Source organism: Emiliania huxleyi, assembly GCF_000372725.1.
Source record: "Emiliania huxleyi CCMP1516 unplaced genomic scaffold EMIHUscaffold_31, whole genome shotgun sequence".
In the NCBI taxonomy this organism is placed as follows: Eukaryota; Haptophyta; order Isochrysidales; family Noelaerhabdaceae; genus Emiliania; species Emiliania huxleyi.
In genome coordinates this window covers 552,729-575,119 of record NW_005199684.1, presented here as the reverse complement: position 1 = coordinate 575,119, position 22,391 = coordinate 552,729, and the positions used below count along the sequence as shown (strand labels likewise).

Here is a 22,391-nt window from a genome sequence, read left to right as displayed (position 1 = left end):
GGCTGCTCGAGTCGTCACGCCTTCCTCCTCCCGAGCGCGTGCTTCACAAACGCGGAGCCGAAAACTAGCGCCGCGCCGCCCACGTGCCCCCAGCCGAGCGGCTTCGGGAAGAGGATGTAGGAGGCGGCGAGGGTGGCCGCCTTCCGGACCGTGGTGACCGCGACGGCGGTCACCGCGGAGAACTCGCCGACGAGCCGCATCACCAGCGTGACGCCGACGGTGATGGCGACCGCCCAGAGCAGGATGGCGCCGGCGACGCGGTGGTCGGCCCGCATCATCGCTACGCCCGGCCCCAGCTTGTCGCTCGCGCCGGCCACCAGCCCCATGGCGAGGGTGCCAAAGCCGGCCTGGCAAAAGACGAGCATCTCGACGCTCGTGCCGCCCTGCAGCACGCGCTGCTGCATGTTGCCGAGGAGCGCGTCGCACAGCAGCGCCACGACGATGCACGACGCGCCGAGCGACGTCTTGTCGAACTCGTCGGCAGACTCGCCCCGTCCGCGGCGCGGGGCTGGCGGAGGCTGCCCCGCCTAGGTGCACGAGAGCAGGAAAGTCAGGGGCTTCGAATAAGACTGCCATGCACGTGTCGTCTCGAGTGGTTGGAAAACGCAGATCTGACGCCCGCATCTAGGCTGTCCCGCCGCGCCGCCCGCCACCTCGGTCTGACCACGGTTGGCGGTCGTGAAGAGCACGATGCCCGACACCAGCATCGAGGCGGCGAGCCACTCTGCCGGCGTGAAGCGGCGGCGAACAATCACAACCGAGCCGAGCATCACCGGCAGCAGCTTGGCCGACTTGAGCACCGTCTGCGTGGGCACGTCGATGTAGGCGAGCGCCGCCTTGGTGAGCGTTGAAGAGCCCACGTTGACCACTGACACCGCGAGCAGGATGCCGAGCGCGAAGCTCCCCGGCTGCGGCCGGCGGCCGCGAGGGCTGCCCAGCAGAGCCGCCTTTGGCCGACCCACCGAGTACAGCTCGCCAGTGCGATGCACGGCCGGAAAGTAGGTCGCCAGCGTCAGGACGTACATCACCAGCGTGAGGAAGGAGGTGCCGGCGTCGCGGAGAAAACGCTCGTCGGCAAAGAGGAATTCCTCGAGGATGGTGACGAGCGTATGCGAGAGGAGCACGCCGGCGGAGAGCTGCACGAGCCTCACGGTGGACGGCATACCTTTGGTCAAGCCTTTGGTCAAGCCTTTGGTCGAGCCTTTGGTCGAGCCTTTGGTCGAGCCTTTGGTCGAGCCTGCGCCAGCAGAACTTCAGCGAGGGTTCCAACTTTTTGCGGGGTATGGTATGGTAGTCGCGGCCCAAAGGGGTAGGGGGTATGGTCCTGCCCGCCCAAGACTAGCCCTACCATACCCCCAAGCAGGTCTGCCAGCAGGCGGGGGGGTATGGTCTTGAGCTGGCATGCGCGACCCTACCAACCATACCCATACCCCGGAAAAAGTTGGAACCCAGAAGGAGAAGCGGCAACTAAGCCAGGTGTATTCTTTTTTTGCTTGGGGCGGCCAGCATGATGAAATCTGCAAAAACCTGACCGGCCCCTGCGGTGCCCCTACCTACCTACCTACCTACCTACCCTACTTATGGGAAACTAAAAAGAAATCATGGGACGGGTGAAGGTGGGTACTATACCAACTAAGTGATGGCCGGTGGTACTCTCCTGCAACCATAGTCCTTCCTGTGACATGGCAGGCCACTCTCAAGCCCTACAATAGCACCAGATCCACCTCACTTGGGGAGGGTTGACATCGTGATTCGCGGAAAATTTCTGCTGTGAAATTCCGGCGTGAAGAGAGCTGCTCTCGGGTGATCTCACTTTGGTGGCTGAAGGACCCGATGGTCCTGTCACATGCGCGTTCCGATCGTGGGGGTAGAAGAATTCGAGGTAGAATCGAGTCAGCACTTCCTTGTAGTACAGCGGACCGCCAGGCTCGCCGGCAGCATCCACAGGGAGGCAGCATATGAGGCACCAGTCTTCTGGAGAGCTCAACAGCTGCGGCCGCGATGGTAGAGTCGGCCGCGGTTCGAGCGAGCAGCTTTTGGCTGCGGGATCGAATCGCGGAAGGCTCATGCCCTCGCGGAGCGACGCGGGTCGCGCGGCGCGCGCGTGTGCGAAATGCGACGACAGACGACAGACGCCTGAGCGCTGTACGACTGAACGACCGTCGCCGCAATCGCCACCGCCGCCATTTTGACGAGCAGCGCGAGCGCGCTCGTCGGCGGCCAGCCGTCGCGGGCCGGGCCGAGCCCGGCCTCGACCGGCCGCGCCGCCGCAGCAGGCCGGGAGGCCCGAATGGCGGCCGACCAGCTGATAAGGATCTTCTTTCTTGAGCTCCTGTGCCACTAGCCGCCTCGCTTCCGCGACACGGGATGGCAGGCACGACTCGGCAACCGCGAGCCGCTCACTCCCCCAGTCCCATTCCAGCATCTTCCCCGCCTCCTCCACCGGGCGGATCCGCTCCCGCGCCGCCTCCCCCACCACCTCGCGGTCGCGATCGCTCATGCACATTTCGAACCAAGGAGCACCGGAGCCACTCTCGGAGCGCAAAGTCCTCCTGGTCGGCGTCGGGTCCCTCACCACGCGCCGGAAAGTTGGGTCCCGCACCAAACAAGAACACAACGCACTCTCTCACATGACACAAGCGATCCCACGACAGACAGCGATTGTGGGGACTACATGAACATGACCCGTACGTGAGGCGAGGAGGTCCGCACCTCGGTCCGCAGCGGAGGCGGAGGGCCTGAGCCACGTGACGGCGCGTGTGTCAGAGGCGCTTCGCGGCTGGCTGGTGGCGTCGGCGAGGGAGGAGCTCGGGAGGCTGGCGCCGGCGGAAAGGGCGACGTCCGTGCTGATAAACTCGTGTGGTCGGTTGCTGTACGTTCAGGGTGACCTGCCCGGCGCGGAGGCGCTGTATCTCGAGGCGGTGGGGGGGAGGCGAGATCAGCTCGGCGACCGGCACCCGGACACACTCGTCTCGATCCACAACCTCGGCAGGCTGCTGAGGGCCAAGGGCGACCTGAACGGTGCGGAGGCGCTGCTCCGCGAGGCGGTGCTGGCGAGGCGAGACGTGTTTGGCGGCCGGCACCCGGACACGCTCGCCTCGATCGAGTTCCTCGGCACGGTGCTAAAGGCCAAGGGCGACCTGGACGGCGGGGAGGCGCTGCTTTGCGAGGCGGTGGAGGGGCAGCGAGAGGCACTCGGCGACCGGCATCCGAGCACGCTCCACTCGATCAACAGCCTCGGACACCTGCTGTGCGACAAGGGCGACATCGAGGGCGCGGAGCCGCTCTATCGCGAGGTGCTGAAGGGGAACAGAGAGACCCTCGGCGACCGGCATCCAGACACGCTCGCTTCGATCGCCTGCCTCGGCATGCTGCTCGACGACAAGGGCGACCTGGACGGCGCGGAGCCGCTGTATCGCGAGGCGCTAGATGGGACTCGAGAGACACTCGGAGACCGACACATGTACACGCTCGGCTCGATTGGCAACTACGCCGACCTGCTCTGCCGACGCGATCCTGTACATCCCAACCGCGCGCGGACGGCGATGGGTGACGCGCCAGAGGTGGCGCGAGAGGTCTTAGGAGCAGACCACCCAGTGAGTCTGCTGATCGAGGCCCAGGCTGCCCGCATCGGGATCGCACTTGGCGTGGCTGGCCGGACGGTCCTGCGCCAGGTTGTCGCGCGCATGGAGGCGGTGCTCGGTCCGGAGCACCCGCAGACGCGCAAGTACAAGCTAGTGTGCGAGTCCGCTGCGGGTCGGTTTGGTGGTTTGCTCCGAATGTAGCTGTTGCATCCACTTCGTGTGTCCGTGTGCGCGCCAGTTTACGGGGTGTAGGTCAAACCACAAACGCCTAACACGCGGTGCGGCCGCGTCGCGCGCGCACATGGCCGCGCGCCAAGGCCCAAGCCCAAGGGGCAGAGCCAGAGGCTCGAGGGCAGAGAGCGCGCGCGGGGCTTGACGCGGTCAAGAGCCTTTTCGCTTTTGTTTTTTGGGTTCCCTTTTACACTGGGCGCGCCAGTCCCATGGCCCCGGTGTTCCCGGGCGGCAGTCCACGCAGAGTCGACAGCGACACATTCGACAGCGACACCTCACGTACCTAATCAGTGATCAGTGCAACGTGGCCGCCTCCCCTCCGGAGGCCTGCTCGGCCTGCCGGCCACCCTTCTTGCCGCCACGGGAGCAGCACGGGAAGGGCGGGCAGTCGGAGCGGTGTAGCTCGTGCTGGCAGTACTTGTGCGTCGGCGAGCCGTCGAAGCCCGAGTAGAGGAAGAGGGCGACGTGCACGCAGAGGACGTAGTAGCCCTTCGCGAGGTTGACGGAGAGCATGAGGCACGTCTCCTCGCCGAAGCGCTCGGCGAGCGGCACGCAGAGCGCGGGCTGGCTCTTGACTGTGAGCAGGTTCTTGGACACGGGGCCTGCGCGCGCGGGTACGGCGGGTGTCGGGCGAGGGCGCAAGAGCCGGAGCGCAAGAGGCGCAAGAGGCGGAGCGCGTGGGGCGGCGGGGCGCACCAAACGTCATGTTGAGCAACGGCACGGCCACGAGCAGCACCTCGAGCGCGTAAAAGATGGAGGCGTTGCGGGAGAGCTCGTGCAGGGCGCGGAGCCACTTTGTGGGCAGCGGCAGCAGCAGTAGCAGCAGCTGCGTGCTGCAGCGCGTCACCGGCCCGATGACGCAAAAGATGAGGTACGTCGTGTACATCAGGTGCCGGTTCAGCCCGCCGAGCTCGTAGATGATGTCGGCGAGGCTCCAGATCGAGTACTCCTCGTCAAAGTCGAAGCCGTTCTGCTTGAGCAGCGCGGGCACCGAGCCGGTCACCTGCGCGGCGGGAGGCGGAGGCGAGTCCGACATCATCTGCGGGGCGTGTGGGGTAAGGCGGGCACGAGGCGGCTGGTGGCATCTCACCACGCGGTCGAAGCACGACATGAACATGCTGAGGTAGAGCAGGTAGCTCGTCGCAGCGCAGAGCGACACGTGCCACAGCCACTCGCGCGAGAGCAGGAACGGCCTCGCCCCGCCCAGGACGGTCATCTGCCGGCGCAGCTTCCGCTCCCGCTTCGTGCGCACGTCCTTCGCCATCGACGTCTGGAGGCTCCTCACCGACGTGCGGAAGGAGGCCTTGACCGTGCTGATGCCGCGGCTCGCAGACTGGAGCCCGCGCGCGCCGCGCTGCCGGAGGGAGCTCTGCACCTCGGGGAGGCCGGCCGAGCCGGTCGGAGAGTACGGCACGCTGCCGGAGGAGTCCGGGTGCCGGTCGGGGTCCTCGGACCGGTCTGGTTCCTCGGTCCAAGCCTCGCTGTCCGACGGCGGCGAAGCTGACCCGGCGGGCGCGCCATCCACGTCGAGGAGGACAGGGCCCTTCTCGTTGAGAGGCGGCGGGCTGGGCGGCGGGCTGAGCAGCGCGGGCCTGCGTCTCGACCAGGGGAGCTCACGGGGAGTGCGGTGGATTCAGAGCTGGATGCACGGGCTACGAGTACAGCTGACGAGCAAGCCTCGTCTCGAGCGCTAGTTGGAGAAGAGAGAGAGGCGAGTCCCGCATCTAGCAGCGCGGGCCCGGCCTGGTCGCCGTCCGAGTCCTCCTCGCCAGAGTCGTACGACGCCCAGCCGGCCGTCTTGCGGAGCGGCTGTCCGCGCCCCTCGAGCCGCTCGACGACTATCGAGAGGACGAGGGAGAGCATCACCTGCGGAGGAGAGGGGCGGGAGAGGGCCGGTGCCGGTGCGAGGGGTGGAGGTGGCTGGCAGGGGGTGGGCGGACTGGAAAGTGGGCTGGCAGGGGATGGGCTGAAGGGGGCTTGGCGGTGGGCGAGCACCGCGAGGCAAAAGGCGTACATGGCCACCTAAACAAGAAAGGTGGGGAGGTTGATGTGAGAGGGCGAGAGGGGGGAGCTGCAGCAAACGCACGGCCACCATCCCCTCGAGCTGGATGGCCGCCTGCACGTTGCAACAACAATCATTATCATCTTCTTCTTCATCATTGTCATCGCCACATCGTCACAAACGATAACTGGTGAGAATACTCATAACTGGGGCTCGGGTGGCCGCCTGCACGTTGCTCTCAACGTCGTGCTCGGCGGCAGTGAGCGACTGGTTGATCGCCTTGCGCAGACGGCTGCAGCCACTCGAGCAGGCCTGACAGGTGGTATGGACGGTGAGCCACCAACCGTTGTAGGGCGGGGCGCCGCAGCCCCCACGCGAGCTCGCCATCTCGGTCGCGCGGTCCGAAGGGGACTTTTGCAGCTGCGGCGGGAGGGCGGGGGGCGGTCAGGCCGAGAAGGGGGCGAGGGCGGGAGGGGGCGCGGCCGCAAGCAGTCAGAGAGCGGGGCGGTGCGGGCGGGAATGCTGCGCGGCGACGCTGCGCTGCGCTGTTGAGCTCGGCAGGCCGAGGGCGAGGCGCGCCTCCTCGCCGAGCACCTCCAGCGAGTCGCCGAAGCTCTGCCAGGAGTGGTACGCGCCGGGCAGTCGCTGCTCGAAGAAGCCCGACTTGGCGCCCGGGTCAACGCCGGGGCAGCACTGCTCGAAGCAGACGGAGCCGTCCGGCTGCGCGTGGCCGCTGGCACCCGGGGGCGCGCCCGGACACGCATACTCGTCGAGCCAGTCGCAGGAGCACGAGTCGGCGAGCCCGCCTGCTCACAGCCCTGCTGTCTCCAAGGCGCTTCGCCCCCCCCCCCCCCCCCCTGGGCAGCCGGGCGCGGCGGTGCCACCTCCGAACATCCGGTCGACCATGGCGTTCCTCTGCGCGTCGAGCTTTGCCTCCTGGTCCCGGCGCCACTCTCCAAACTGGCCGAGGGGAGGGACGGCAGCTTCGACCTGCACACACACAGAGAGAGAGAGAGAGAGAGAGAGAGAGAGAGAGAGCGGCGTGACCCGAGAGACGCGAGGCGTGTGCCGGCGATGTGCAGGGACGGCTTCACCGCGGAGTCGATCTTGGGGCCCGGGGCGGAGGTTCCGACCCAGTCCTGGAGCACGGAGGAGGGAGGTGAGGCGGGGACGCGGCATCGTGCAGCGGCTCTGGAGCATCGGACACAAAAGGGCTGCAACGCCGAGCGGCTGCGGCTGCACACACCGCCGAGTACAGCCGAGAGTGCTCGGTCGAGTGCAGCGGGCGCTGTGCTCCGCGTCTTGCTCCGCATCTACCTGCCCCGTCCTGGCACGCGGAGACACAGGCCGCGTTGAGGTCGGGCGCCGCCTTTTGCCAGATCTTGTCCGCCTGTGGAGACGCGAGAGGCGTGAGGCACGGGACGGGCGGCCGGGCCGCCTCGCGCGTCTATTCTCGAGCCGTCGAGTCTATGGTGAGCTTGAAGACTCCGACGAGGGTCGCGCAGACGAGCACGTCGGTGAAGGACCACTTGCCAAAGACGGCGAGCCAGTAGTTGCCGTTGCGGCGGCCCTTGCTCGTCATCGGGAGGTAGAAGAAGAGGTGCAGCAGCGCGAGCTTCACGTGCGGCCAGACGAACGAGAAGCCAAAGAGGACCACGGCGCCCGGCTTGCCGTACTCCTTGGTCACGTTGGCCGTCGAGATGGACTCGGCGGGCTCCCCGGGCAGCGGCTCGACGGTCTGCATCTCCCAGAGCTCCCAGATGGAGTACATGTAGGACATCTGCAGCGCCTGCTTGTGCATCTGCCACTTCTGGCACTTGAGGATCACGCACACCTGGCGGCGTTGCGGAGACCGGGTGCAGAGCCTGGGTGTGAGGGAGAGAAGGCTGCAGTTCTAGTCACAGCGATGTGTGCGGTCTGTGACACAACCACAGAGCCGCAGGCGGCGGCGCACCGAGGTATCGCCGTCGACCGCGTCTATGCAGTCGATCTCCGGGTAAAAGGCGCTGTGCTTGCAGAGTTCCTTGTACGCGAAGCTCTGCAGCTCGCGCGCATCGGCGCTCGTGGCGTTGAAGTCCACGTGCGCGTTGAAGACGACCTTGAAGAGACCCGCCTCCTCGTCCCAGTAGCGCGGGTCGGTCGAGGCCTTCTTGCCGCCTTCGATCATGTCGATGCCGGCCAGCTGGGCGTACGCAAAGACGAGGTGGTTTATGATGATGAAGGTGGAGACGAGGATGCAGGTCGTAGCGCTGTAGGTTAGCGCCAGTGAGTGCCGTCGCGCAAAGAAGTGATTGTGCGGTGCGCCGAGCGGCTTCGCCGCAGCGGCGGGCGCTTTGCCGAAGGAGATCGCGGCAGCGAGGGCCTCTGAGCTGGGTGTCTGCATCTCGGGGATGCTGCCGAGAAGGGCGGGGCTGGGGGGCGCGCGGATTGAGGTGCAACTTCACCCGATGCATGTGAGGGTTCCTCGCTCGCTCCCCCCAGGGCCGAGGGCCTCCCGGGCTCGCACCTCAACCTCTCACAGCCATCTAGCTTGAGTTCGCAGTCAGTAGTGTATGTATGTAGAGGACTGCTTTCTCAGTGTACTTCTCTCTCTCTCAGTGTGTGTAGCTCTTACGTACATTCCCGGAGGAGCACTGCTGACGGAGTTTGCGACGAGAAGCGATTTCTTGTCCGGAAATTCCGGCGGCCGAACCTTTTGTCCGGGAGCGACCTCGTCCATCGAGCAGAGGTGTTGCTCGAGCCGTGCTCAGAGTTGCGAGTCAGATTCATTGAGCAACGTGCGTCCCCGACCAGCCTTCGCGTTGCACACGCTTGCGCAAGGCACGGAAGATGCGCGATGGCGCTGCGAGAAGCTTGCCAACCTTGCTCTTGTCGTGTCATTGTTTGTTGTTGCAGACGCGGCAGCGATTACTGCGCCGCAGCAGTCTGATGCCGACAAGGAGCGTGCATCAATGCATGTTCTGGCACTCTGTTGACAAATAAACTTTATGACTGTTATCGGTTTCCTACCTGATCTTACGAAGTATCCACACAGTCACCCCTCTCCTGAGACTCCTCGACTGCAGCACCCTCCCACACCCCTCATGCGGGCAGCCCCATTGGCACAGCACTAACGCTGAGCACCTCCGCGTCTACCACTAAGCCCTGCACGACGCCGCCTTGTACGAGCCCGGCGGCGGTTGCATTCGCAAGCATCGCGGCTCCAGCGCCCGGCGGGGGCCGCGATGGCGCAAGTGGCGGAGGTGGTCTGCGTCGGAGGGCGGCTTGCAGCTCGTCGACGTTGTCGTGCGCGGTGCGGCCCTGCGCCGCCTCGGAGATGATCAAGAAGCCCCACTCCGCGCCAGGATCGCGGTAGAGGGCGCCCATCACGAGGGCGGTGTGCTTGTCGAGGAACCTCGTGTTGCTCAGGCCAAAGGTTGCGAGGTCGCGCATGCTGCGCGGGTCGAAGAGGTGGCACGAGGCGCGGCTCACGTCGTCTAACTCCTCCCCAGAGTACGAGTTGATGACAAAGCCGATGTACGCCACAGCCGGGGCGACGCTGCCGAGGGTGAGGAATACCTTCTCGTCGTCGCCCTTCTCGTCGCCCTCGCGCTCGTCGCCGCCGTGTTGGATGGAGCCGTCCGACGAGCGGAGCTTGCCGAAGAAGACGAGATCGAGCAGCCGCAGCTGGCGGTCGAGCAGGATCGCGCTCGCGTCGAGGTCAACATTGCGGCCTTTGGGGACAGGCCGGAGGGGTGGGTACTTCTCCCTTTTCTGCTTCCCGCGTGCAGAGCTACCACCGTTCGTGACATCCCAAGCAAGTCCGAGCACGAGCGTCTCTGGCGGAACGCCGCCCACGCAGTAGTCGGTCAGGCGGATGTTGCCGCCTACAATGGACGATGGAAGGCGTCAGGCGGGCCCGGGCGTGGACGAGCACGGCGCGGAGCGCAGTCGATGCCGCCCTTACGCATGACCGCGATCCGTTGCTCCGGTGAGGCCGTGATCCCCGGGCACAGGTCGCCCATGTACAGCCGAAACTCGGGCAAGAGCGTCCCCCAGTCGCGGGCTGTGTGGTCGACTTCCCCTATCGCAGAGAGCACCCAGCCGCCTCCGTGCCGCGCCACCCTCGCCATGAGCAGCGCCGTGTGCGCCCCCTTCATCGCGGGGACGAATCGGCACAGCTCTGCGCCAGACTCCCACTGCACCAGCCGCATCCGAGCGCTCTTCACGTCGGCAAACGAGCGCCCCGAAGAAGCGACGGTCGCCACGACAAAGATCGCGTGCACAGCGGCGGGGACTCGCGAGAGGTCGAGCGTGATGACTTCGTCGTCGCCCTCGCCCAGGTCCTCGTCGCCCTCCCTCTCGTCGCCCGAGTGGCGGATGGCGCCGCTAGCAGACGAGAGCTGCGCGTGGTAACAGCACTCCCGCATCACCAGGTCGCCCTGCGCGGAGAGAGCCACGCAGCTGGCGTCCAGATCGATCGCGGAGCCGTCTCCTAGCATGTCCCAACCCAACCCCACGCCGAGCACGCCGTGCGGGAGCCGGACGCTTTGGTGTGAGGAGACGGAGAGCGCCGTGCGCAGCACGGCCGAGATGCGAAGCTGAAGGTCGCCACTTGCCTTTTTGCAGCCAGCGTACGGACGCACAGCGTACCACCTCTCAATCACCTGCCCGCCGAGCAGATCGCCCACCGGCACGACCGCCTCCCCCATCGGGTCATCCGCCGACATGGCGTCTGAGTCCCACACGCGCAGCCGCAAAAGCATGTCGCCCCGAAAGCGGCGCCCGTGGAGGTGGAACTTGAAGGCCTGGTCCCAGCGCGGATTCAGGTTCTTGGCGATGACAGCCGTGCGGCCGAGCTCTTCGCAGTGCCCGCCGCGGCCGCTCCGTGCAGCCGGCAGGACAGCCGCGATCGCGACGTACGGGTCGCTCGTCCGTGCTCCGAAACCAAACCCGCCGTCCTTGGGGATGAGACCCCGCCCGGAGATGACCGTGAGGTCAATCTCGGCTCCGACCACGTCGGAGAGGTCGGCCATAGGAGGTGGTACAACCACAGCCGCCAAGGGAGCGCTCCGGAGGATGGAAGAGCCCGACGGAAGGTGACCTCGCCGGGGTCTCTGGGGTTCCCCGGGGTCTTGGGTCTTAGGCTGGGCGGCGGCGCGCCCCGGCCATGGGGACGTACGAGTCCGTGATTCCTTTTTCGAAAGTGCTGACAATCACTTGGCGCGCGTCCCCTCCGACTTCGCGGTTTACCTTCCGTTTTTTGCTTGGAACACCCCCGCCACCATCACCATGCTACGCTGGCAGCTTGCGAGACGGGCAGTAAGCCTCCACCGCACCTCGTGCGCGGTCACCGCTCCTCCGTCTTTGCCGGGCGCGGCTCTCGTGGTTCCTGGCAACGCAACCTTGGTCGGTGCGCGGGCGACTTACTTTGAGCGTGGCGCGTCGGGCCCTCCGCCAGAGCCCGCCGGTGGCTGGGCGGCGAGCTCCAACTGGTGTGGGATGGACGCGGGTCCGCAGATGCTCTACCCGGCTCAGTGCATTGACGGTGTCGTTGGCCAGCTTGGCGGTCGCGAGCTTCGCGCATCGCTGGAGGGCAGGCAGTGCGAGGTGGGCGCTGCTCTCGCCACGCCTCCGCCGCACGGCTCGCGCCTCGCCGACGCCTTTTCTCTACTTGTGCACACAAACCCGCCACGCTGGCCTCGCGGCGAGCCAGAGGCTGAGTCGGAATGGGAGGCGCTGCTCGCCTCCTGCCACACGAGCGCCTTCCAGGCCGCGCAGGAGGCGGCGCGCGGCGCTGACCAGCAACTTGTGGTTCCGCTCCTCGGGGCAGGCGCGAGGGGAGCGCCGGACGAGCGGGCCGCAGCCGCGGCCGCCAAGGCGGCGTCGAGTTGGCTCCTCGCCACCGGCTCGACCGGGGAGGGCCAGGCCGAAGTCATGTTTTGCGTGGTGAGTGTCGCGGCTCACGCAGCGCTGGAGAGCGCGCTACGCGAAGTGACAAAAGATATTTTGTGATCGTGTATGTCTACTGTGACACCGGAGTACTGTGACAACCGGAGGGCTGGAGCGACTTCATTCATGAACGCGCCCTACCCCCCGAACACACGCTCTCACATACCCTTACCGCACAGCGTCACACGCGCTGGCACTACGTCACACGTTCACTGCACTGCATAGCCAGACTCTACGAGCTGCTGCGAGCCTCCGCACCGACGGCGCCCTCTGAAGACGCGGTGTCGGCCGGTGGAATCGGACCGCCCTCCCTGCCTTGCCTCTCAGTGGCTCGCTCCCGCAGCTGCGCTGGCCTGCTTACGCTGCTGAGCTGTGCCTTTAGCTCGGCGATCGTCCGCTCCTGCTGCTCGAGCCGAGCCGCCATCCGTTCGATCACAAAGGTGTTGCTGCAGTTGCAAGGCAAGCACGCGGCGCGAGGCGGCGGCGGCGGCGGCGGCGGCGGTAGCACTGACGTGTCTAGCAGGGAGAGGGCGTGGCGGTCCTCTGCTGCGGGTCTTCGCGTGGGGCTCCAGGGCCATGGCCAGATGTTGCTGATCCGCTCGACTCCATCCCTCGTGGTGAAACCGATCGTGTCAGACATGGCCGCCGGCGTCCTGCGCAGCGCAGATCGGGAGTGAGGCCGACGGCGCGGAGTATTGGTTCGGACCGTGGGATGGGACGCACGGTGCGAGCGGCCATTTCTTGCCGCGGGAGGAGAGGCCTATGCCGGCCGACGAGATGGCGAGAAGGGAAGCGATGACGACCCAGAGCCAGCAGCGAATAACTACCCACCAGTAGCACCGCTGCAGGGCGCGGGGTCCTCTGAACGCGGCGACCGTCGCGTCCATGATGGCGTGCACGCTCGCGTCTTCAAAGAGCTCAGAGGGCATTGCTCTCTGACGGCAGTGTGTTGGGCTGCGGAGCGCAGCACCCCCGGGCGGCTCGGCTTGCAAGAAATTTTAGCCGCGGTCGGGAAACAGGCGCCCCGCCGCCACCAAAGAGGAGTGTGGTGCTAGCCGTTGCCCACCCTGGTGCGTCTGCCTCCTCCTATCTCTCTTCGGATTTCGGCAGCCAATCTGTCCTTAATGTGCCCAGTGCTGTGCGAGGGAGTTTTGTCATCCAAAACTCGTTTTGCTTTTTCCAAAAGCAAAATCGAGCCTGTTAACAGACCCGCTCTCTGATGTTAGAGTCGCTCTCCACGAGTGCGTCGGCGACGAAACGCGTACTTTTTTAAGGGACCCTCCATCTGAATAATCTCACGAGCGGTCTCGCAGTCTGAGTTCTGCATTGCAAATCCTAAGCCAATAGCTGCGGGAGAGATGCAGAATGGCTGGGACTGCATCCCTTCAGGTTATTGGGGCTTCAATAAATCATCTTCATGGTGTGAGGAGTTGCCCGCTCTCCGGCCGCCGGCACGCGTCGGTATGATGCCAAAAGCGAAAAGGGAGGAAGTCTGGGCGCGCGAGAAGCGCCGATGAGCGCGAGCCGGTCACGGCCGCTGGTTTCATCGCCAAATAGGGCGGTGGCGCCTGCTCGGTGGTTTGCGAACGGCCGAGCAAATAGAAGCAGCCAGCGCGGGGCGGGGAGCGGAGCGGAAGGACGCACGAAACTCGCGAATTACCTACAGTTGCTGTCGTCGGACGTGTGGATGAGGAGAAGCGTGTGCTAGGATGAGATAGAAATTGTTTATATTGTTGGCAGAAGCGACAGGAGAGATAACGATCGCGCGAGGAAGAAGGGTGCGCTGTACTCGCGTGTGACTACACGGCGCCGTGTTTATTTTTATTTTACAACGATTTGTTTCAACTGCGGATCATGCTTGGTGTGTGTTTGCTGTCAAACGTTCGCGAGAGCGGAGCCCTGTGTCTACACGCGGATACCATCCCCTTTTCGCGCGGCGCGCGCGCCTCTAGCCAGCCTCGCCTCGCCGCCGCTTCTTCCTGCTGCCCGCCGCCCCCGTGCAAGACCTCGGTCGCTTGCTCTTGGCTGCCACCTTGCGCCGCTTCGCCGAGCCGCTCTCCTCCTCCTCCTCCTCCTCCGCGCCGTCCTGAAGCGCCTCCTGCCGAGAGCTTGAGAGCTGCGCCCACACGGCTTGCAGCAGTGCCGCCGCAGCCTCCTCCTCTGCCGCCGCCTCGTCGCTCCCGCTCGCCGAGCGCGCCTCGCGCCGCCCTCGCGCGCCACGGGAGATGGCCACCTCGACCGTCACGCCCGCCGCCGCCGCCGACGCCGTCGAGGCGGGCTCCGTCCAGTGCTGCGTGGCGCAGAGCTCGCGGAGCCGCTCGAGCGCGCTACGCCGCGCCGCATCCCCCTCCGGCAGCGCTAGCCGCACGCCCCGCTTGACCCACAGCTCTGCGGGCACGGCGTCTCGCGCAGCGTCGCGAAGCGCCGCCGCCTGGCCGCCGACTCGCCGGTGGGTGGCCGCGTGTCGGGCGAGCAGTGTCTTGCGAACCCCCTTCCAGCCAGCCTCCCCGCCCGCGGCGGACAGCGCCTCCCGCACCTCTGCCGCCCACCCCCTCCAGCCCGCCGCCGCCGCGGAGAGCAGCTCGCAGAGCGGCGCAGCCGTGTCCCTGTGCGCCGCGGCGGCGGCAGCCTCCTTGGCGAGCGACGCGCGCACGTGCGCCCGAAACGCGTTCGGCGTCAGCGGCGCGTACTCGAGCGGCCGGAGCAGCGGCAGCAGCGGCAGCAGCGGCGAAGCGGCGTCGCACGAGGCTGCGGCGCGGCGGAGCGTCGCTAGCCACTCGCGCCGGTCGACGATGACGCGCTCTCGCGCCGCGAAGTCGAGCCAGCGGCGCCAGTACGGGTCGTGCCGAAGCGTCTCCTGGTGGCCCACAACCACCAGCCCTCTTCTCGCCCGCGTGAGGAGCACCTGTTCACGGCTGCAGCTGTGAAGAGACGCCGTCCTGTACCCCCCTCGCCCCTGCGCATAGACACGGCACGTTGAGCCGCCGCCAGTCGGAGAGGAAGCCCACCGCGCCGTGGCTGTTTGCGCGCACCGCCGAGAAGAGGACCACCTCCTTCTCGCGCCCCTGAAAGTTGTCGACCGAGGCGATCTCGAGCCGGCCCGCCTGCAGGAGAGTTCCGAGACGGCTTCACCGAAGGCTCATCGAAGTGTCACGCAAAGGAGGGCCGCGGGCGCGCCTCTGCGGCGGGCACAAGCGGCGCCTTGCGCGCGGCGCCGCCTTGGCGGGGGCGGCCACACCGCTCGCGCCACAGCTGGCGGAGCAGCCGGACCTGCCCCTTGTACGGCGTCACGACGCCGACCTGCGAGCAGTCCACGTCGCCGCCTGCAAGGAGGCCCTCCAGCACGCCCATCAGCCGCGTCGCCTCCGCCCGGTTGAGGCGCGACTCACCCTCGGCATGCTCCGCCGCGCCGCCCTTCGGTCCGCCCGTCTCGAGAAAGGCGAGCGGCGCGGCGCGGCGCGGCCACGCGAAACCGCACACCGCGGGCCGCGCGGCGGCGTCGATGCCTGTTCACGGCTGCAGGTGTGAAGAGACGCCCCGCACTGCGGGCCGCACGGCGGCTGTCGATGCCGGAGCGCAAGCGGCCGCCGTAGATTGCGTCGCACGAGAAGTCCATCAGCTTTGGGTGCGCCCGGAACTGCGTGTCGAGAAAGAGCGGCTCGACGCCTGCGGGAAGGTGCCAGGAAGGGTCATGGAAGGGCTCCATGACCGTGCCGAGGCAGAGCGGCTCGGTGCCCTGCGACACGAGCCGCTCGTAGCCGGAGAGGCCGAGGCCGCGCGCCAGCGCCTCGCGCGATGCGCACGAGGGAGGGAGCTGGAAATGGTCGCCGCAAAGCACGAGCTGCGAGCAGCCCCGCGCAAGCACCGGCACCAGCGTGGCGGGCTCCGTCGCCTGCGCAACCTCGTCCACCAGAATGGCGTGGAAGGGGCCGAGCTTGGAGAGGAGGGGCCCGCCAGCGCTGATCATCTGGCAGCAAATCACCTGAGCTCCCTCGAGCACCTCATGCAGCAGCGCCGGGTCTGCCCTCCCTCCGTTCGATGCGCCGTCCGCCGCCGCCGCCGCCGCCGCCGCCGCCTCCAGCTCGCTCCGCAAGCGCGCCTCCTCGGCGCAGCAGATCAGGTCGAGAAGCCCCTCCCTCGACGCGGTCAGCTCGTCGAAGCCGCACTCGAGCTGCGCCTGTCGGCGGGCTCCGAACAGGCTCAGAGAATGCGCCCAATCAGGCTCGTCAAAGCCGCGCCCGAGAGCCGCGCGCCTCCATGCCGCCCCCCTCGCCGCGCACGCGCCACCCGAGGGAGGGAGGACAGGTCGCCTCCTTCGCCTCCTACGGGGATGGTTCCGACGGCCTTCAGCGAACGCTCCTACACGCGCCTCCCGAGGAAACACAGCTCGGCTCCTGCACGCCCGCCGCCGCTTGCGGGCAGAAAGCGAGCATCCAGGCCGGCAACTGCGCGGGAGGCTTCTTGCCAAGCCCCTGCCTCGTCGAGACCCACCAGCCAGGCTGCCGCCACCCGCCAGCGGGCTGCGCGCTTGGCGCCAGAAAGCAGTACAGCGGCACAAGAGCGTCGGGCGAAGAAGCGACCGTCGGATCGCAAGTCGCCACCACCTCGGCCGGCAGGTCGGCAGCCCGCACCGGCTCGACCCGCTTGAAGGCCAGCCGCGGCTTGCCCTTTGCTGCGGCGGAGAGCGGCACGCGGGCCCATCGCCCGTGCAGCGCGGGGAGCGGCGCACACCCCCGCAAGACCACCTGGCGGCGAGATGACGACGAAATGGCCCGAGACTACTTGGGAGGCCCGAGACCGCACCTCCGAACGACCGCCTGGCCGGCGAAACTGCCCAGCCCGCCCTCGGGGAGAGACTCGGCGCGCTGCAGCAGCGCCGGCAGCTCCTCGCCGGCCAACCCGTGCCGCAAGCTGGCCGCGCCTGCGCGCGCCCGCTCCCCCCGCTCCGCCGCAGCCTCCCCCTCGCGCGACTGCTGCAGCGCCGCGGTCTGCGCGTCGAGCGTCAGCGACGCGAGCCGCTCGTGCACCTAGCATCTCGTGGCATCTCATGGCATCTCGGGGCATCTCGGGGCATCTCGGGGCATCTCCGGGCATCTCCGGGCATCTCGCGCGCCTTTTCTGGCCGACCCACCCGCACCACGCGCACGCCCGCAGCGTCGAGCCCCTCGGCGATGTTGTCGACGGCGACCTACGATCTCGCGGAACCTCGGTAGATCTTGGGTAGGTCTCTAGCCTCTCAGCGGCGTGGTCGACGGCGACGTTGCACTCGGCCGTCGCGAGCAGCGGCCGCAACTCGAGCGCCGCCCACGAGGCCAGGATCTGTGGCTCAATCAACTCATTCTGATGTGTGTGACTGCCTCACAAGCCGAGCGCCGCCCACGCGGCCAGGACCTGCACGGCGGTGGTCGTCTTGCCCGTTCCTGGAGGGCCTACAGGAAGGCTCCGAGACACTCCAGGGAAGGTTCCGAGAAGAGGGGCTTGCCCGACCCGCCGGGGCCTTGGACGATGGTGAGGCGTCGAGAGAGTGCGGCGCAGACCGCCTCCTGCTGCGACTCGCTGAGCGACTCGTTCCGTCGCACCTGCGCCGCGACTCGCTCGCGCGCCTCGCGCCTGAGGGGGGCCGGGGCCGGGGGGGGGGGGGGGGAGGGGGGAAGGGGGGGAATGGAAGAGGGGGGAGTGGAGGAAGGGGGGAGGGGGGCCCCTTAACCCTCCTGGCGCATCGTTCGTCGCCTTGGGCGGCCTCGGGGGGGCTCGTCCACTCTCGTCCACTCTCGTCTAATCTCGTCTAGTCTCGCGCCGCTCGAGCGGCAGCGGGTCCTCCGCCGCCAGCCTGCCGAGGGCCAGCTTGGACGCCTCGGCGTCGGGCGACTGCGGTGGCGCCGCGACACGGAGCGAGACGCAGACCCTGCGGCACGAGGCCCCGGGCGCGAGGCTCAGGCGGAGCAGTACGCGCGGAGTGTCCGCCTCCTCCTCCTACGGATGAGTTCTGTCGGATCGGGTCCTCATCACGTGGACCGCAGGAACAGGCGGCGGGCTCGCCTCCTCCGGCTCGGCCGCCACAGACCCACCCGCCGCCCCGCCGCCCCGAGGGTGGCGTGGCCGTGCGGCTGGCCCGGTCGCAGAGGGGAGGGAGGCTGCCGCGGGCAGCGCGCCAGAGGAGAGGGCGAGGAGGAGCGGGTTGTGCTCTCGCAGCCCGCCCTGCGAGCAGAGCTGGTGCAGCGCCTGCAGCTGCCTGCGGCTGGCGAGCCGGTTCGCGGCAACGTCCACCCGCCACGACCCGCGTGCCAGCTCTGCCTCGGACGGGGGCTCGCCGAGCTGCAGCTGCAGGACCAGCCTCTGCTCGCTCAGCTGCTGCACAGTCCCCTCGCCCACCCAGCGGCACGGGCGGTCGCCCTCCGCATTCGCCTCCGAGAGGACGACGGCGTCGCCCTTGCGGAAGCGCAGCTTGTCGAGGCTCGTGCCGGCGGGCAGCTGCAGCGCGACCTTCGCGCCGCGCCGGCCGCTCCTCGGCGCGAGCAGCGCTGCGCTGCTCGGGAGCAGCGCCCACCCGTGCGACACGAGCTGCTTGACGGGCCGCTGCAGCCGTCGGCGGGCGGCGCAGAGCTCGGCGAGCAGCTCGAGGTGGACGAGCAGGCTGAAGTGGCCGAAGTAGGCGGAGAGCCGCTCGGTGCTGCACTCGACGCGGCCGTGCAGCGACGCGAGCGGCAGCGTGCCGAGCAGCTCCTATCGATCAACACGTCTGCTCATTCCCAGGAGCTGTCATCGAGGAGAAGGCAGCGTCCAGGCGCAGCTCCTCGAGGGGCAATGACTCGGTCGGCGGGGCTAGCTTCGCCTCCGGGTCAGCGACGAGGCCCGCCGCGCCCGCCGCCCGAACCAGCCACCCCGTGGCCGGCGGCCGCAGCGACTCGCCCGGCGCATGCGCGACGACGTCAGCCTTCGAGCCGAAGTGCGGCCCAATCCACCAGCCCGCGCCTATGCGGACATGTCCGGGACTCCTCAGGGACAGGGACATGTTGTCAGGGACGAGTCCGATCCACAGTCCCGCACTCTCGGCGTCGAACCGCCAGAAGAAACAGTACACTGAGCCTGCCGCTCCGCCAGCCGCCTCACCGCCGACCGCCCCACCGCCGCCCGCCGCCCCGCCACCCGCGCCGCCGCCAGCCGCCCCGCCAGCCGCCGTCCCTCCGCCAGCCGCGGGCGGTGCCTCGTACACTGGCCGCACCGGCAGGGAGAGGAACGCGTCGAAGGCGGCGGTGGGGGCGAAGCGTCGGTTGAGGTGTGGCGCGAGAGAGCAGCCGCGCAGCTCGAGCGGCGGCGCGGCGGCCGCCGCCTCGGCCCGCTCCAGCGCCCCCCCCTCGGCTGCCGCCGCCACCTGGACAACCGCCTCCTCCGCCGCCTGCACCTCTGCCACCTCCGCCACCTCCGCCACCTCTGCCGGCGCCTCCTCACCGGTGCTGGTTGCCTCAGGCGGCGCACCCCCGCCCGCTCTCTCCCTCGCCTTTTTCCTCTTGCGCGCCTTGGAGGAGAGCCTCGGAGTCCGACCTTCACGCCCCTTGGCGCACCCCGTCGGAGCACCGCCGTCCAACCCGTCGCCTGACGCCGCCACTGCCGCCGCCGCCGCCACCGCTGCCGTTCCGTCGTTAGGAGCCTCCCTGCTGCTTTCCCAGCTGCTCTCTCCGCTGCCAGCCAGCGCCGTACTCGTCGCGGCTCCGCCTCCTCCCCGCCCGTCGCCCTCCTCTCCGTCCTCGAACGCGTCGCTCTGCGCGTCCGCGTCGTCCGCCGCGACGAGCGGGAGGGGCTCGCTCCCTCGCGGCAAGCCGAGGTTGAGGCAAGCGCGGACGGCGGCGGTGCAGAGGCTCCGCCCCTCGCAGAGCAGCTGGAGCAGCTGCGAGTAGCTGCGCAAGTCGATGCGCCAGCGCCGAGACGCCGCCATCGTGCCGGCCGCCGAAGCCGCCGAGGGTGCCTCGCAGAGCTCGCGCAGCAAAAGAGCCAACTCTCGCACGCCGGCGCCGGCCGCACAGACGAGCAGCGCACCGAGAGCCCCGGGCGGCACGTCAGCGCCTGCGCCACTCGCCGCCCGCCACGCGCCTCGCGCCTCGCCGTACCCGCCTCGGCGCAGCAGCCGCTCGAGCTCGTGGACAAGGCGTGCGTGCTCGCGCCGCTCCGCCTCCGCGCGCGCCTCGCGCGCCGCCGCCTCACGCCGTCCCAACTCGGCGAGCAGCAGCCGCTGCGTGTCGGCTGCGCTGAGCCCGGGAACTTCGCCGGCAGCCGCCGAGGAGAGGAGCGCCTCCTCCTCCGCCCGGCGGGCGGGAGGACCACCGCCCGCAAGACCACCCGCATGGCCACCCGCATGGCCACCCACCAGACCACCGCCCGCCAGGCTGCTGCCCGCCGGGAGCTGGGCGCGCCGCGGCGTCGCGTCGCCCCACCGCGGCGTGGCGCCGTCCCACCTCGCGCCGGCCGGAGGCAGGTGCGGCCTCGGCAGCGGGTGAGCCGGCAGCGGGTGAGCGGGCAGCGGGTGGGGCGGTAGCGGGTGCGGGCGCAGGAAGGCTTGCGGCTGCGGGTAGGCTTGCGGCTGCGGCTGCAGCTGTGGGTAGGCTTGCGGCTGCGGTTGCGGTTGGCGGTGCGGCGGCTGCAGGTGGTGCGGCTGTGACTGCGGGTGGGCTTGCGGCTGTCGGTGGTGTAGCTGGGGCTGCGGTTGAGGCTGCGGGTGGGCTCGCGGCTGTCGGTGGTGTAGCTGGGACTGCAGGTGGTTTGGCTGTCGGTGCGGGTCCGGCGAAAAAACGCTCGGGGCGGCCACGCGAGGGTGCCGCACATGCGCTTGCGGCGGCGGCGGCCAACTGTGCCTGCGATCTCCGCCCGCGCCAGTGTACCGTGGCAGCGGCACCAGCTCGGGTGGACGGGAGTACCGCGGCTGCTGGTGCGTTGCGTGCGGTGGAGGATAGGAGCGGGGAGGCACCAACGAATGCGGATGCGGCGGATGAGGCGGGTGCTGCGTCGGTTGCCACTGCTGGCGCTCGTCGTGAAAGGGCCACTGCTGGCGCTCGTCGTGGACGGGCATGGCGACCGTGCGAGGCTTTCAGCAAGCGAGGCAGGTGCCCTGGATGGAGCCTCCCCGGCGCGTTGCCAGGAAAAAAAAAAAGAAGCGCGACGCGAATAGATCGCAGCGGCGGCGTCGCAGAACGAGGCCGAGGAGAGCGATGAGTCAGAGGATGAAGCAGCAGAAGCAGCAGGAGAGGAACGACGAGAGTGAGAAGACCGCGAGGCGGCATGAAGGTGTGCGAGAATTGGTTTGTTGTAGAATTGAGAGAGAGAATTGGGAGAGAGAGACTGCGAAGAGATTGGAAGAGGCAGACAAACAAGGGTGGGCGACGGCTAGCACCACACTCCTCTCCTTAAAATCCCTTGTAGCCTGGCGTTTGTGCCCCGTTTGTGCCGCGTCCCGTGCCCCCGAGTTCATCTCATAATTTAAATTCCTGTGTGGTGGCGGCGTGCCGTCCTCCCACGGAAGGGCGCGCCGGAATTCTTCTCGAGTGCCCAGCGTCCCCCGGCGTCGGACACCATACATGCTCCTGCTCCTCTCCTTGGCGCTCGCCCGGGATGATCGGCACTGGCCACTTTCCGACGAGGTGATCAGGGCGGTTGGCCATGGCGACGTGGCTGCGGTGCAGGCCTGGCTCGATGCCGGTGGGAGGGCCAGCGCGTTTATTGACAGCCCCACTGCGGCTGATCGCGCGGGAACGACTAAGGGCTCCACATTACTGATGCTGGCCGCAGCCAACAACCACGAGCGGGTGGTTGACTTGCTGCTGGAGCAAGGTGCAGAGATCGATCAGGACAGCAGCGGCGGCTTCACCGCGCTGATGTCGGCCGCGTTCCACAACCACGTGCGCATTGTCGAAAGGCTGCTGCGGCACGGCGCGGAGGTCGACCGAGAGACACGCAACCCGCCTCGCAACACCGCAATGGTACTCGCCGCAAGTATTGGCCACGAATATGTTGTCGAATCACTGCTGCAGCACGGAGCAGAGGTTGACCGGCAGAACGCGGATGGCTACTCCGCGCTAATGTTTGCCGCCTATTTTGGGCATGAGCGAGTGGTCATAGTACTGCTAGCACATGGCGCGGAGATCAACCAAATAGGCCGCCACGGCGGCACCCCCTTGACGCTCGCCGCACAAAACGGCCACTCTTCGGCCTTGACCGCCCTGATGCAATTGGGTGCGGATGTGAGCGTGCGCAATGGCCAGGGATACACTGCATTGCAAGTCGCCAAGGACATGGGCCACACGGCGTGCGTCACGGCCATCGAGATAAATTCATCAAGTCGGGCATTCCTTTACTCGTTGCTCGTTTTACTCGTTACTCGTGACGCTAACGGCACCGTTTTCTTCTTCTTTCTTGTCGGCTGCTTAATGATGTTCCAGTTGGCCAGAATTTGCTATACCAATTCAACGGAACGTAATAAGCCTGCGGACGAAGGGACGAGGCGAAGGCGCGCGGCGAGTCGAAGGCGCGCTGCCGAAACTATTGCAGCGGGAGAGGCAGACAAGACGCACCTCAACAATAGCAGAAAGGTGAGGAACAGAAAAGGGAAGGGGAAAACCCGCTATGACGCGCAGGTGCAGCAGCAGCCGCTGCAG

General features: G+C 67.7%; 5 protein-coding genes across 5 annotated transcripts; 1 reads left to right on the top strand and 4 right to left on the bottom strand.

Moving 5' to 3' along the window:
* Positions 1-14: 14 nt before the first annotated feature.
* On the bottom strand, positions 15-1,163 carry EMIHUDRAFT_207432 (hypothetical protein; the record flags this gene model as incomplete). Its single annotated transcript, XM_005774623.1, has 2 exons — positions 15-527; positions 654-1,163. 2 exons carry the CDS (start codon positions 1,161-1,163, stop codon positions 15-17), a joined length of 1,023 nt encoding a protein of 340 aa, XP_005774680.1.
* A 1,335-nt stretch (positions 1,164-2,498) lies between these two features.
* EMIHUDRAFT_207431 (hypothetical protein) lies at positions 2,499-3,785 on the top strand (the record flags this gene model as incomplete). The annotated part of the gene is made up of 2 exons (XM_005774622.1): positions 2,499-2,588; positions 2,730-3,785. 2 exons carry the CDS (start codon positions 2,499-2,501, stop codon positions 3,783-3,785), a joined length of 1,146 nt encoding a protein of 381 aa, XP_005774679.1.
* A 186-nt stretch (positions 3,786-3,971) lies between these two features.
* On the bottom strand, positions 3,972-4,936 carry EMIHUDRAFT_435610 (hypothetical protein). The gene is made up of 3 exons (XM_005774621.1): positions 4,906-4,936; positions 4,512-4,818; positions 3,972-4,417 (listed from the first exon to the last, which is right to left on the bottom strand). The coding sequence occupies exons 1-3, from the start codon at positions 4,930-4,932 to the stop codon at positions 4,110-4,112; spliced, it is 642 nt and encodes a 213-aa protein (XP_005774678.1). The 5' UTR covers positions 4,933-4,936; the 3' UTR covers positions 3,972-4,109.
* A 3,861-nt stretch (positions 4,937-8,797) lies between these two features.
* Positions 8,798-10,861, bottom strand: EMIHUDRAFT_421529 (hypothetical protein). The gene is made up of 3 exons (XM_005774620.1): positions 9,758-10,861; positions 9,597-9,683; positions 8,798-9,530 (listed from the first exon to the last, which is right to left on the bottom strand). Exons 1-3 carry the CDS (start codon positions 10,830-10,832, stop codon positions 8,899-8,901), a joined length of 1,794 nt encoding a protein of 597 aa, XP_005774677.1. The 5' UTR covers positions 10,833-10,861; the 3' UTR covers positions 8,798-8,898.
* A 2,041-nt stretch (positions 10,862-12,902) lies between these two features.
* On the bottom strand, positions 12,903-15,715 carry EMIHUDRAFT_207426 (hypothetical protein; the record flags this gene model as incomplete). The annotated part of the gene is made up of 8 exons (XM_005774619.1): positions 12,903-12,945; positions 13,014-13,083; positions 14,080-14,354; positions 14,493-14,653; positions 14,724-14,852; positions 15,019-15,162; positions 15,229-15,254; positions 15,304-15,715. The coding sequence occupies 8 exons, from the start codon at positions 15,713-15,715 to the stop codon at positions 12,903-12,905; spliced, it is 1,260 nt and encodes a 419-aa protein (XP_005774676.1).
* Between the last annotated feature and the right edge of the window lie 6,676 nt (positions 15,716-22,391).

Coding starts and splice junctions, on each gene's coding strand:
- EMIHUDRAFT_435610 (XM_005774621.1), bottom strand. CDS start 4,932: ATGTTCATGTCGTGCTTCGACCGCGTG. Junction 4,819..4,905: donor TGTCGTGCTTCGACCGCGTG/GTGAGATGCCAC, acceptor CCCGCCGCGCAG/GTGACCGGCTCGGTGCCCGC. Junction 4,418..4,511: donor GTTGCTCAACATGACGTTTG/GTGCGCCCCGCC, acceptor CCGCGCGCGCAG/GCCCCGTGTCCAAGAACCTG.
- EMIHUDRAFT_421529 (XM_005774620.1), bottom strand. CDS start 10,832: ATGGCCGACCTCTCCGACGTGGTCGGAGCCGAGATTGACCTCACGGTC. Junction 9,684..9,757: donor GATCGCGGTCATGCGTAAGG/GCGGCATCGACT, acceptor CGTCCATTGTAG/GCGGCAACATCCGCCTGACC. Junction 9,531..9,596: donor TGCTTGGGATGTCACGAACG/GTGGTAGCTCTG, acceptor CTGTCCCCAAAG/GCCGCAATGTTGACCTCGAC.